At 37.8% G+C, this 14,495-nt stretch overlaps 1 protein-coding gene across 4 annotated transcripts in view; it reads right to left on the reverse strand.

Annotated features, from left to right (window-relative positions):
• Positions 1 to 14,495, reverse strand: part of MAGI2 (membrane associated guanylate kinase, WW and PDZ domain containing 2) — a 677,636-nt gene that overhangs the window by 45,610 nt on the left and 617,531 nt on the right. For all 4 annotated transcript variants that reach the window (XM_056513256.1, XM_056513283.1, XM_056513274.1 and 1 more), the window contains 2 exons: positions 14,071 to 14,310; positions 1,750 to 1,935 (listed from right to left, as the gene is read on the reverse strand). In XM_056513256.1, coding sequence (XP_056369231.1) covers positions 1,750 to 1,935; positions 14,071 to 14,310 — 426 coding nt within the window. The remainder of the gene's footprint in view (positions 1 to 1,749; positions 1,936 to 14,070; positions 14,311 to 14,495) is intronic.

Below are 14,495 nucleotides of genomic sequence, written 5' to 3' on the forward strand. Positions count from 1 at the left end.
GAGCAGTGTGGCATGGTGCAGAACAAACAAAATGGACTGTCTGAGCATCCCCAACAGCAACAGCTACACATGATATAGATCTTGCCTAGTTTTATATTTGAATCTAGTTTTAATTTTTATGTGTTTTATTTTTAAAATTTTAAACGTGAGTTTTTTCCTATGGGTGCATATCCTCTACTAATCTATTTTATGCTCACAATTATTATAAAAATTTTGGCTACTTTATAAAAAATATTTTCAATGTAGGATTAATTGTCAAAAAAAATTTGTATATTTGCACTTAAAACACTCCTCACACAGGCATAAGCAATACTTGTCTGTGTAATTACTATGCTTAAGGCTGTAATTGCCCATTTTCCATCTGTGAGTGTCTTTTGTATAGCAAGTTTTAGAGAGGAAGATTGGAAATGTTGTCCCTCATTTCTACATTACTCTCATAACTATGGATGAACGGGTCAAATCATGAGCTGCTTCTAAAACTGCTTTGCATTTATATGGTATTTTTTACCTGAAAGTATATTATAGAGGTATTAGATTTTTTACCAATTTTTATAAGCTGGGAAGGCAATATCAGAAGGCAAATGAGCTGTCCAGTGTCACACAGCCACACAGGGAAGCTGTGCCTTAGGCACAGATCATTTCTCACCACTAGCACCTGAGAACATCTTGTAGTACTACAGCTCAGCTGCACCTCTGCTTTCCTTCTAATTTAATGTACCCATCTCTAACACTGAACTATTAATGATGTTATTTAATCTGGGTACCAGCGAGGCTTAAACAAACTTCATGGACTGTATGAAGGATCACACTTGTTTTACAGGCTTGCAAAGCTGACCTTCAGCAATTACACGGGTGTTAATTGATGTGAATTCTAAATCTGTGTATGTTTGTGTTTTTCCCTTCACTGAACTCATTTAACAAAGTAGATGAGTTCCCTCAGTTGCAGTCTATGACCAGTGCCAGACTATTTCCCTGTCCCATTACTGGATGCAGCAGCATAAGGTGAAGGTCATCTAACTGGGCTATGGATCATTAAGTAATTCCATTACTTTCTGTGTGTCATTCCCAGATCTACTGGTATTTGTTGCTGAGATATAAAAACAGAGTCTCATTAATGGGGTACAATTCATGCAGCAGTGCAGCACATTGTTAAACAGAAAAAAGCCCTGAAATCAACCCCAGACCCCATGGAACCAACATCAAAAGATCTTCCCCGATTAGATGTGGAGTAATGACCAGAATAATGAGTCTATCCCCTTATCCTGACCCTAGAAATGAGGTAATTCAGGGTTCAGTTCTTTCCTGCATTTACAGTGATATATCACTATATGATAGTGATGGAGGAAACTGCCAAATCTGAACACTTCCTTCACATTGCAGTCTCTTGTGAATCACTTTGTCAAACTTTGGCTTGGCTTATAGCAAGATAAAAGGGAACAAACTCAAAACTTGGCTCTATTGTAGAGTGCTTTTCCATGTAGAAGACAATTCTTGCAAAAGACCTTAACATCCTTTTTCTCTCCCTCTGTCAAGTTTCTCCAGGTTTGCTTTAAATACTCCTTTCATAACTTGAAACCTTTTCAAGAATTCAAATCCTATCTGAGCTAGTTCTAAGCTCGTAATTCTGGTGTGCTGCACGTTACAGCAGAGGAAGGAGAACAAAAGATGCTCTTTCAAGTGGTGACATAATTTAAGCTAATTGGAGGCTACTTAAAATTTTCTTCCTGTTTTTAAGGGCCATTGACTTACCCTCCTGAGGAATGATGCGAAGAGTTACACTGAGACCTGCATCTTTAATTAGCTTCACAATATCTGCATGAGGCATGTTAATAATAGACTGGCCATTCACAGCTAAGATCCGGTCTCCAACTTTAAGTTTTGCACAGCGATCCGCAGGACTTCCATCAATTATCCGCCCTATTTTATGGGGTACAGCTAGACAAGAAACAATAGACACAGTTAACAGATGCTGAAACAAGTGGTGGTGCTCACAAAGAAAGAAAATGAGTTCATTTTGGAAGAAGGTTCTATACAAATTAAAAAACAGCTTGTGTAAAAGCATATAACAATATAAATTCATATGCAATGTCATTTTCAGTAACACAGTACTGTGCTTTTTCACTAAAAATTTAGAATCCAGATGAATATATACACATGGCATATACATATATGAAGCCCAAAATAAGTTTATCATTCACTTATTTTGCAAGTTTGGAATGAAACAACTTAATAAGAAGATCAGGAAAACAAAAAGGCATTAAAACAGGGAAAGGGGATAAATTTGCAGAATAAGTATCAGTCATAAATTGTGTCCCATCTCCTGGTTTACAAAACTTCTTTATTTATATGTTGCCATAGAGGCACCAAAAACATTATTTATTTTATATACAAAAATGGTTACTGAATATGCCCACGGTACATGAAATTGTTCTTCTTCATTCAAATTTGTTTATTGATAAGTAGAAATAATAATGAAGATTCATTGAGATATGCATCTCTATGATTAGATCTTAATAATAAATGAATGGAATAGAATTGATAGTTAGCTATGAGTACATAGATATGTACTACATCAAAACATCTCACCCCTCTTCTCAAAACATTACAGAACAAAGTTTCTGCTTTTGCTCTTCTCTTTTCTGTTTACTCCATCCATGCTCTTGTTCTGTCTCTTCCCTCATTTTCCATTAAATTTTCTAAATATTGCTTTTGATTTTTTTAGCAGTGTTTCTACTCTATTATCCTCTGGTTTTTAATTAAGTGCATATGCTATAGCTGAGTTGTTTCCCCAAAGAGCATAATACTTTTCTTTCTCCCAACTACTCATAAATATGCTTATCCCAATTAAATGACTATATAGTCTATTAATAGCTTAATGGTGTTTGAATGTTCCTCCACAGTCCCATACTTCAATCCTGGAAAACTTAGCACAAGACAGCTCAGCCTCACTATCCACCTTTAAGCTGGTGTTTAAAACCAGTGTGTTTCTTTTTTCAAAAATAATACAACCTTAATATTTAATTATATAACTTTGAAAAATGAAAGAAAAGATTGTTCAAACACTTTTTGGGAAATATCTAGGCTATCAGTGCTCACATATAAACCAAAGCTCTAACAGTAGATGTGCTCAGAATACATTGCTGCAGAACAAATTTCTCAGCCCCCTGATAAACATTTACTGAAGGTTTTGGTAACTAATACAGACGGCACATCTGATATAAAGTCCTAACAGACATACCTCAAAGTGACTTTTGTTTCTAGTATGGATATAAGTGTTGTTTACAGCGTTAAAAATTAATTTTTGATACACTTAAAATATAAGTGAATACGCAGAAGTGCAAGCCATAATCAAACTGCATTCTTCTTTACCACTATGGCTCAGGCAAGAATATAAATTAAAACACAGCTTTAGTAGTACAGAAACAATGAATGTCTTCAGAAATGTCTCGTTGCTTAGGAAATAAGCACCTAATTTATGTTAGAAATGTCTAAACATTCCTATGCTTTAAAATATTCTAAATATGTAGGGCCACACTTTCTACAAAAATTATGTTTATTTTGCCCTTAATGCGGACATATAACTGCCATGCATACATATCATTGAGCAAACAAATAAAAGAGTAACTTGCCTCTTAAACAGTTTATGTTTACAAAGGACTTTTTACATCAAATCAGTTCTTAAAGCATCAAGAAGAATCTTAAACTAATACTAAAATGTGCCTGTTTCTGCATATGTAATAAAGTATCTGTCTAAAATTGTCATGCCTTTACTATATATTAGTGGTGATCTGAAAAGAAGACTGTCTTATGTAAAAAAGTAAGAAATTTGGTAGTAAGAAAGAAGGGGAAATGTGGTAGAAATGCCACAACTAAAATTTCTACACTTGCCATTTCTAACACTAAAGAAGTTTTTGCTAGCCTAAATATTTAGATAGAGACATCATTTCAGTAGTAAGGGATGTGGGAGGGTGGAGGTGGGAAGTCCTATTAATTTGCCAGAGAAATTTTTTGTTGGACTTCTTGTACCTGACAAGTGAATACAGCAGATGTCTGCATGTTTGAGATGTCTGCTGAAATCAGAGCTGGAGGTGGGAGAGCCACGAGAGTCTAACTCAGATCCAAATCCTGAGAAAAGGGAAGGGAGGGAGAAAGAAGAGGAACTTGGTGTTCTTTTTGTCCTCCCTGTAAGCCTAATGGTCTTCACCTTCCTGATAAAGGTACCTACTCTAAATATTTTGGTATCCCTGAACTCCCTTCATTCTATTGTGTTATGAAAGAATCAACAGTTGGTGACCATCAGAAAAAAGCTTGTGTGTGTCAAGGTACCTTTTCTACTCCACTTTGCTATCTGAGCATTTAATGCTCCTCTTCTCAGGTTGTATAGATGCCATATGTTGCCATTTGATCTTGCTGCAAAGCAGGGTGTGGGGAAATTTCGCAGAACGAATCTGAATCTCTGTTGGATTCAATGTTACACTGTTATTCTCTAAAGGGTTTCGTGGCCAAATCTAGTGACTTACTAGAGGAGCTCATGGCCACTCAGCAGAAACTGCTTTATGCACATTTCTGCATAATATAAGGAGAAGTTTATCTTCTGGCTCCTTCCCTCTCAGTAATATTATCCTGAGGAGTTTCTGTTCTTTGCTTCTCTTCCCAGTGGAACTTTGCCTAAAGCCCTCCTAAGCCACAATATCCTGGCTGCCATGGTCCCAAATGCTTCGTTGGGAAGGGAGGATTTATTTAGTGCATTATCTGATGTATAGGTTGTTCACAGAAAAACAACCATGTTAAAATATGTTAGAAAACTTCCAATTTTTGGAGAGAGCCTTTGGTGGTGAAATACTTACTTTGAAGGTTTAAGAAGGAGTTACTCTCATAGGGTATTAATTAGGCAAAAGCTAAGGAACAAAGGTAGAAATTAACTGTGAATTTCCCTAATGCAGAATTTTTATTGTTCAGAATGGTCACATCTAAAACAAGTGTGGATGAGCTGTAAAACTGTCAGTAGGGAGTGGGTTGACTGAAGTGGCAGACGAGATCTCATGAAAAGAAATGCAAGATGATGCAAGCAAGGAAAAAATAACCCTGTCTAACATTAAGCAGAGATGAGCCCGAAATTAATAATTATCACTCAAGAGACCTTGAAATGTGTGACTACTTCTCTAAAAACATAAACTCATTAAAACAGTCAATATGACACTAAGAGTTTGAAAAATAATAACAAGCGAAACAAACTATTGCTAGTTACTGCTGTGCAGTGTCTGAGTATTGCTGATTGTTTCAGTATCCTCATCTCAAAAATCACAGCAATGAACTCACAAAGATCAGAGAAGGGAAGCAATGAAGTCAGAAGCAGAAAACAGCCTCTGCTCAAAGGAGTTGTCCATGAACTCAGTGTCTACACCTTGAGAAAGAGAATTTGGGGCAACATTCTGGAGGGGCAGAAGAATAAAAGGATTCAGAAAGGGATTAGACCAACTTATGGGGGTGGACTCATTGCTAATTAAATCAGAAAATCTTGTCTGTGAAAGCTGGCACAATGCCTGGGAAAGGTCTTGTCTGCTGAAGGTTCTGTCCTCTCTGCTGCTGGTCACAGTAAAGGGACAGCAAGGAGCTGTGTGCCTACCTGTGTCTCTCTGTGGCTACTTGGTCTCCCTCAGCATGGCAGGTCTCTCGGAAAGAAACTTCTCATATCTGGCATTTAACTAATGTTTTGCTAACATACACTATTTTTTTTTTTCTAAATTGCATCTTCAGTGTTTTATTTTTATCAAAGCAGAGCATTTAATGATGTAACCTTTCAATGCAAGTCCCAGATCACCCAACTAGTGGTAAATGTTTCCTATAACCCTTAAAATTTTTTTACCAATCTATTCATGCCTCTTTTAACAATTTGCCACAAGCTGATCTCCAAACACATGTATATATTGAAGAGTGACAGCATGTGCCTGGATGAGACTGCAGAGGATCTGATCCACTTATTTCAAAATACTGAGTTATCTGAGCAGCATTTAATATTTGCAGACTATACAAAAATCACTTGGATTTGTGACCTTTTTTCTTTTCCAAGAAACCCATTAATTTTGCTAAAAGTGAATGCAGAAAACAAGTTGCCCCTTTGCAGAGCAATTAATTTCTTGGCTCTTAGACTACACAATGAATGAGACTGCAAGGGAAAAATTACTGTAAACAAGGATTAATGCATATTTTTTAACTGTTGAAAATATGGGAAATTAGTAAGATTTAAGTTATATGCATACAAACCACACAGCCCTGCAAAACACATATGCAGGGTCTTTTTCTCCAGTACTATCAAGTCATGCAGAATGGGATACTCATGAGTGATATAGTTGAAAATCTTAAGATAAAAGAAATCCAAGACAGAAGGCATAGTCCTAGACCCAAAATAATCTAGCAGAGAGTAGCAATGCTGCAGAAACCCTATCTAGGAAAAGATCTTACAATGGAATGTAACTTTTCTGCAGTATTTTTTCAAGTTTCTTGACTTGGAAAAGATTTGAATCCTGAGAGCATCAAAGCTTCTGTGATATCTTCTGTTAATCTGTTAATCTCTCCTCCTATATCTCACTCAGATATTTACAACATTACAATACAAACTGACCCAGAGTTGGCATGTAGCAGCTGAGGCTTTCTCAGAACATATTTAATTGTGCAATGATCAGCTCTCAGCTCATTAAAGGAAAATTATATTAAAAAAATAAAAGACAAAATGATTCAAAGGAATTCTTTGCATTTAGAAAGTGGATAACATCTGCTTTCAGAGACCTACTGATAACTATAAATTTACATTTTTCTCTATATTAATATTTTAATTTGGTACAAATCACCCACTTTTGCTCTCCGTGATTCAAATTAATATCCTTAACACACCTGCATGTCACAGAATAGAGAACAAATTTTGTGTTATTATACCTGAGTGACCATATGGGTGGGTCAGCTGTACACAAACCCAGAGTATCTGCTGAATACAGATACTGCTGAATACACAGAATATCACAGAAACACAGAAGGGTGGGGTTTGAAGGGAACTTTGGAGATCACAAAATTCAATCTTCTGCTACAGCAGGTTCACTTGGAGCAAATTGCACAGGATTGAGTCATATGGACTTTGAATATCTCCAGAGAAGGAGACTTCACCATCTTTTGGGGGGTCCAAAAGTAGGCAGTCACCCTCAAAGGAAAGAAGATTTTCAGAATGAACTTTCTGTGTTTCAGTCTGCCCCAAATGCCCATTGTCTGCCTCTACTCTCTTGACACACACCCTTAAGATATTTGTATGCAATAAGAGCCCCTGTCAGTCACCTCTTCTCAAGGAGGAGCAGGCACAGCTCTCTCAGCCTTTCCTCTAATGGAGATGTTCCTGTTCCCTGCTCACCCTCTGAGTCCTCCACTGGGCCCTCCCCAGTCATTTCATGTCTTTCATGGCTGAGGAAGTGGACACAGCACCCACTCCAGATGTGGCTTCACTAGGGCTGAGTAGGGCCAGGATCACCTTCCTCAGCCTGCTGGCCATGCTCTTCCTAATGCTCCCCAGGACACCACTGCCCTCTTGGCCACAAGGACACAGTGCCAGCTCATGGACAGCTTGTTGTCCAGCAGGACCCTCAGCTCCTTGTCACAGAGCTCCAAGTCAGCCCCAGGCTGTGCTGGTGCCTGGAATTATTCCTCCCTTAATGCAGGACCTTGAATTTCCTGTTTGATCTTCATTAAGTTCCTCTCCCCCAGCTCTCCAGACTGCCCAGGTGTGGCCAGCAGAGCTTTCAGGTGTATCAGCCTCTCCTCCCAGTTTTGTAACATCAGCTAACTTGCTGAGGGTACACTCTGTCCTTTCCATTGATGAATAACTTAAACAAGGTATTCCTATCAGCTTCTTGCTTTTTGAATATGAAAAAATTTCTCCTCATTTGAAAGACCCACAAGCTAAAAAGAGTGAATTCTAAGAAATCATTACTATATATAAGGCTTTTCTGATTTACATGTAACTGTTGAGACTATGATTTTAGACAGCAACTTTGTTGTCTTTGCTTTTTCCTCTCTATATAGTAGCTAAATATAAAAAAATATCAATTAAGGGGAAAAAAAAATCAAACCTCTGCTTTATCTATTAAAACCTTCTGGCAGATAAATTCTTGCAATGTTTTCTGATGTTAATAGATATCGACAGTAAGCCAAGCAAATCAGCCTTCCTGAGCCAGCTGTCCTTTTCAATGTTATACAGTGATCAAATGAGTATTTATTATATTCTCAATTCTCTAAACATGCAAGAGTTGTCTTTCAACTGGCAGTCTCCAGCATATCAGATTTTAATTGGAAGAATATATAAAATATAAACACCTGTAATTTCATTGCTATGGAAAAATCTAAATTTTGGAAAATTTGAGTATGGTGGACTTTCTATCAGGGCTAAAAAATATTTTCCTGATATTGATTGGATATTTTATGTGACACTTACTTGGAATATAGAAATCTGTGACATGCTGTATACGTGCATGTGAAAATAATCCCTTTTCTTCATAAGATTAATGAATCTATGAATGGAAACATCCCATTTTGTGCTGACATGGAGCATATTTGTTTGCATAGCACAGGCAAAAGAAGCTAAATGGGAAGGAGTGCTCATACCTTAGAAAGCTGAAGATCTAAGAAAAAATAATATAACAAACTTTAATTCACACTTCTAATGAAAGCAAGTGGGCCCTGTGGAATTACTAGAAAAACCTTGGTTCCTTTGATGGGTTTGTGCTACGAAAACTCACAGTGTTTGTTCCTTGAAAACACATGAGCAGCACCTATAGGTCCAAATTATGTATTCAGAAATACACTGGAGGACAGAAATCATCTAGAGAGGGGAGTAATGCAGTTAAGATCCTTCCTCATTTATCTGCAAAAAATATCAAATAGACAATTGAGTATTTCATGCGAGAAAACTGCAGCAATGTATTTTGATTACATGAAAAACCTTTTTTATCTCTTAAGGTTATTTCACTATGATTAATTGCTTACGTTGATTCGAAAAAACTAAATCATATAGAAATTTCTTTCAGCTGCAAGTTTCACTATCACTTAAACATAAGTAGAAAGTGTGCTTTTGTAGCTGAAGAGACAGAACAGCTCAAACCTGAATATCAAAGCTGCATAAAAATGTGAATCCAGATTCCTTGCCCACAAGTTGCAAATATCTTCCATTGGGGATGCACACTGTGGGTGGGTTTTCACTGCTATGCTCCAAAAATATCCTAAGTGGGGTAGACAGACATCCTGATTCCCAAAGCTCTGTATCATATAGAATTTGAAGAATGGTCACTTAAAATTATGTCCCTAAGCACCATCCTTCCCAGGAAAAGCACAGGTGAAATGGCTGCACAAACAACTCAGATCACACAGTTATCACTGATTGATAAATTGGTTTTTATCTCTAAATTGTAAGGAGTTCAAAGAAACTCTGGGTTGAATGGGACTTATACAGAATGCTGTTTTCTGCAGTCAGCAGAGGCTTATCTTGGATTTATGTCTTTTAGTTAAAACTGCATGTTTCGAGAAATGAAAGAAACTTCTTTCATTAGACTCTGTTTTATCACGTTTTCAAAATCCAGCAGGCACTGGCATATGTAGTGTAGGGGGAAATTAAATCTACAACTCTTTTGTGAAGCAGGAGGAAGATCATAACAAGTATGCAGAGTCTTTAATTTTTTGAAAATTGTTTATTGATTAGGCCTGTATTTTCAGTTTGTTTGCACTTTGTAACTGTGCTAATTGACAGTACCTGCTACAGCAAAATTCCTGGAAATATTGACAATTTTCCAATCTTATTGGAAGTTGCAAGTTAACAAGGTCTGTTTACAAGACATGGTTTCTCTCTAAAAAAATTACGATGTAAAGAGATTTACAGGGGATTTACAAACCCTTATTCTAGATGAAGCTGCATCCCAAACACAGAAAGTAGAAGTGTCAGGAAGATATGAAGCAGGACAAGTTCACTCCATAAAACTCTGGGACACTTCATGCAGAAATCTCATTCTGGCCACCTCCAGAAGTCTACAAGTGTTTTTCCATAGGCTGCAGATAGTGAAATCGTCTTGATATGCTAAAAAAACTTCCCTAAATGCAATGCAAAGTGTAGATTAATTACTTAAATTCAAGTATTTTAGCTGTAATTTCTCATGTATGGAGAAGGGATGAGAGCCACATACCCCTTTAATGTTGGAACAGGATCTGGGGGAAGGCACAATAATATATTTTAGAGGCATGGAAGTTAATCCTTGCATTGGAAATAGGTCAGGAGCCTGGACAGGTGTATTTTCTTTTCTTAATCTCTTAGCACTCTAAGATCCTCTGCGTGCTGCACTAGGCAAAATGACTTGCTCCTGGATATACCACTCAAGCACAGCTCTTTATTTATCCACTTTATCTCCTTTTACTGATACAATTTTGAAGCATGGCTGACCTTTTCTATGCCCCTGCTTTGCCCTGTAAAATCTCTTCATTCAATCCTTGTCATTCGTTTTCCACTCCTGATCTCCTCACATCAGAACTGTAGTTCAGTGCAAGATAATCCCCTGTGCTGGATTACAGAACATCCCAAGCAATGCTTCAACAAAGGGGAAACAAAATTTCTACCATTATAGACACAGGAAAATAAGTATGCCACAAAAATTGGATGCTTAAGCAAGTACCAGCAAGACAAAATGACATTCAGATCTAAAAGCTGGCTCCAAAGTACTTAACGTTAATTTATCAAAATGACAGCTATTACAGCGCTGCCCATCCAAAAATGTGAAAAACAGTGTTTCCGAATTATGGCTATAGTCTGCCCTCACTCTGTGTCTACATTAATACTGAAAAAAAAGCATTTAGTATTTTGAAAATTTCTGCATGGCAAAGGCAGGCCCATAAATCAATGGTAACAACAAACCCCTTGCAAACCATACTGAGAGAAAAGCTGACCAAGACCCTAAAGCTCTTGGAAAAAGAGTTTCATCTCTAATTTTGGGAGCTCCTGAGCCTTTCATGGCTTATGCTCAGGTCAGAAGGAGCATGAAGCCCTCCTAAGGAGCTGTGTGGGAGCAGTGTAGCCCACATCCCACCAGAGAGTGGAAAAGGGATTTGAGACTCAGCAGGAGCACTGCTACTGTGACTTCATGGGATTGTCCTACAGCTTCACAGACAGAGCAAACTCTCCTGGCAAACAGAAGGTCAGCTTGCACACACACCTAGTGAACAAAGTGCTTGCTCCTGTACTCAGCAAGAACTGTTGTAACCTGTTGGACTGTAAAATAGAGTTTGTAAGTGTGATTTCAACAACAAGGAAAATACTTTCAGTGCATAATTAATTGCCTTCCTGAGTAAAAGTGGTGATGATACTTATTCTTCCAAGACCTCAAGTCTCTTGCTTTTGCAAGAAAGTAGAGGAGGGAATAGAGTTATTGAAATAAATATTCTTAAATCAAAGGAACCTTTCTTTACTTTGCCATGAGGATGCTCCCAGTGAGACAACTTCCTGGGCACTGCTCTTCCTAACAGTCTGCCACTACATGATACTCCCTTTTTTGACCTATTTTGCCCATTTTGATTTTTTTCAGAATTGCTTGGCAATTACAACAATAACACTTAACTGTGCATGCATGTCTGCATAACATCATTCTGTTGCACGTGGGGATACAGGAGCTGGCAACAGGTGCCTCTGAAACAAAGGAGCACTGGAACCAGAGCACAACATTTCCCTCAATTAACACATTGCTGCTATGAGAAGGAGTAACTACCAAGGTGTTAGCATGGTGCTGTGCAGGTTCATTCACATTTTGACAGTGATGTAGCATATATTTTGGACATTGCACTTCCTATATCCATTTGATATTTTCCTACAATTGTTATGCTTTCTACCCCTGAATGTGAATTTCAAGAAAAGGATTTTATGTTGTTTCAAGCTAGGAGGTACCTCAGGAGAGTTTCTCTGTTCTGTTTTCTACCAAAGGGCCCAAAACTTAGAGGCTGTATTCTGAATGGATGACAGTGAGTGCTGAGTAAAAGGGGACAATAATTTCCCTTAATCTACTGGCTCTGCTTCTGCTAATAAAGCTCAAATTACTTCACCCAAATAAATATTAATTAAAGGAATAACCTCTAATACCCTAGAAAGAGTCAATAACTTTTAGAGTGTTTTCATTACTGATAACAGATGATGTAATTTTCAGGATATTTTTTCTACTACAGTTTTGCAGAAAATTCATATAGAAAGGATATTTTCTTCTCTTTTCTGTCAGTCTATAGCAACTGTAATTTTTTGTTCACTGCTGTTCTTGTAAACTTAGGATTTGGTACTTTTTGGGATCACTGAAATTCAATGCAGTTATTATTTGAATAAATTCTCTTGTCACTTCCACAGCAGGCTGTCTTTACCTTTACTACTGGAGATGTTCAACTGAGCATCAAAAATGACTGCTTACATAGTTGCTTGTGGAGAAAGAAAAGTACTGAAAGAACATGTTGGAGGGTAGGAAGCATAGCTGGATCTTGAACCTGAATCCTTAGTCTTCAAGAGACTATTCCAGTCACAGAATTTTTGGTTGCTTGAACATTTTCTCTTCCTCTCCCCTTTCCCTCTCCATCTGCCCCAACAAAAAACCCTGTCTATAAAATAATTTTCTTGAAAAAATCATGACTGACTTAACTGATTAACATGTATCTACCTCAATGGACTATTTTTTTCTTTTCTGATCTTCTCCAAAGAACTTACAGTTCTTTGGCTATTATATTCAGCAATGTGAAAACTCAGAGTCCCAAGAGGCTAATTAGCTATGGTTTTGTTACAATATTAATTCCAGCAATCATGGAGTTTCAAAATTCAGCTGAGGTAGCATGAAAAGCAACTCTTTTAATAACTGCATGATCATGAAATACTGCAAAAAAGTTTTCTGAGATAACTTGCTATTGTGAGATAAGATTTTCCCAGAACTCTTTTAGCTGCTTTTCAGGTAAGAATTTAGAAGAGTGATGTTTGGCTCTGAAGTTGAAATTGTAATTTTATTTTGTAATTTTATTTTATTTTATCAGGAACCGGTTTCAGGCAAAAGAACAGTTCCTTCAAAACATATTTTGCTGTAGGGAAAGCATTGCATTAGGATACAACTTGCAAAATGATAAATGAAAAACCAGCTTCTCTTGGTTTTTCAGCTGTGGTTAGTATTATTTGATGGGACATGTGGATGCCTCTCAATACAAAGCCTTTTTTCCCTCCTTCTTCCAGAGGGCTCAGCTCTCATTGAGTCAAATGTCATTGGAAAATCCCAAAGGTGCACCTGTGCCTCCAGCTGCCACTGGGTTTGAGTCTTCTGTAGCTCCTATGTCACATGTCTGGCCTCTCCCTAGATGTACCCAGGACAGCACAAGTGGCACCAGATGTCTGCATTAAAGCAATAAAATTGACCCACAGAAAAAATTAGTTTTCTGAACAGAAAGTGGCAGATCTTGCCACCTGAGTACTACTGAGTACAGAGAGATATACCTATGCCCTGTACTCAGCTGTAATTTTCATGCTGTCAATACTACACCCAGTTAAATCAGCCTATCTGCATCTAACAGGTTCTCCCAATTTCCAGTTGCTTTTGCAGTCCTATAATTGGACAGCTGTTGTCATAGGGCTTCCTGTGATCTAAGCTTTTTTTCAATTTGCTGAACTTCATCTTGGTTTATTAAAAAAAAGTCTAATTCAGTTGCATGTTTATTCACATAACCCTACTTGTTACTTACAGCATCTCTCAGACATAGTAACAGAAAATCTACTTTGTGGGTGAATACTCTACTACTCTGATAGTCAAAGAAGTGTGGGAAGCACAGAGCTCAAGAGGCCAGAACAATTTCTGGTTTGTCCAAGACAAAACAGACAAACAGTGCCCTTGAATAAACATTGAGAGTTATCTTCAGTTTAAATCTCTGCAGTGATAAATTATTAGCAGACAGGTTTAAATTCTTTTTTTTTTTTTTTTTTTTTTTTTTTTTTTAAATTTGGGGCAAACTTAGAGAAATATGAACTGAAAAACACGATCTCCTTACTTATTGTGGAGCCAGACTCGGGCCTGTTGAGGGAGCTGATGATGACAAAGCCGAAGCCCTCGTTCTCCTTGCGGTGGATCACCACGTCGCTGGTTTGCAGGCTGTGGCTCTCGGGGGGCGTCGCGTTGCTGCTGGAGACGGCGTGATTGCTGTTGGCATAAGTCGTGTAGTCACTTCTGGGAGAACTGTGGTGCGTAGACACCGAGCCTGGGCTTCTGCCATTCTCTGGGCAGGGCTCTCCTACAACAGAAATCACACTAGTGTCACAGCCTGACTCGCTCAGTGGCTCTGTGCCTTACAGTACATTTACTAATGCAACATGAATACAGCTGTCTACAGACCAGACTACCCCAAGTATTAAACTAGGAGCTGTAATAGATGCAGAGAGACAGGAATCTACACAATTATGCAGAACATTCAAGGGC

The sequence above is a fragment of the Oenanthe melanoleuca genome, chromosome 1A (genome assembly GCF_029582105.1).
Source record: "Oenanthe melanoleuca isolate GR-GAL-2019-014 chromosome 1A, OMel1.0, whole genome shotgun sequence".
In the NCBI taxonomy this organism is placed as follows: Eukaryota; Metazoa; Chordata; class Aves; order Passeriformes; family Muscicapidae; genus Oenanthe; species Oenanthe melanoleuca.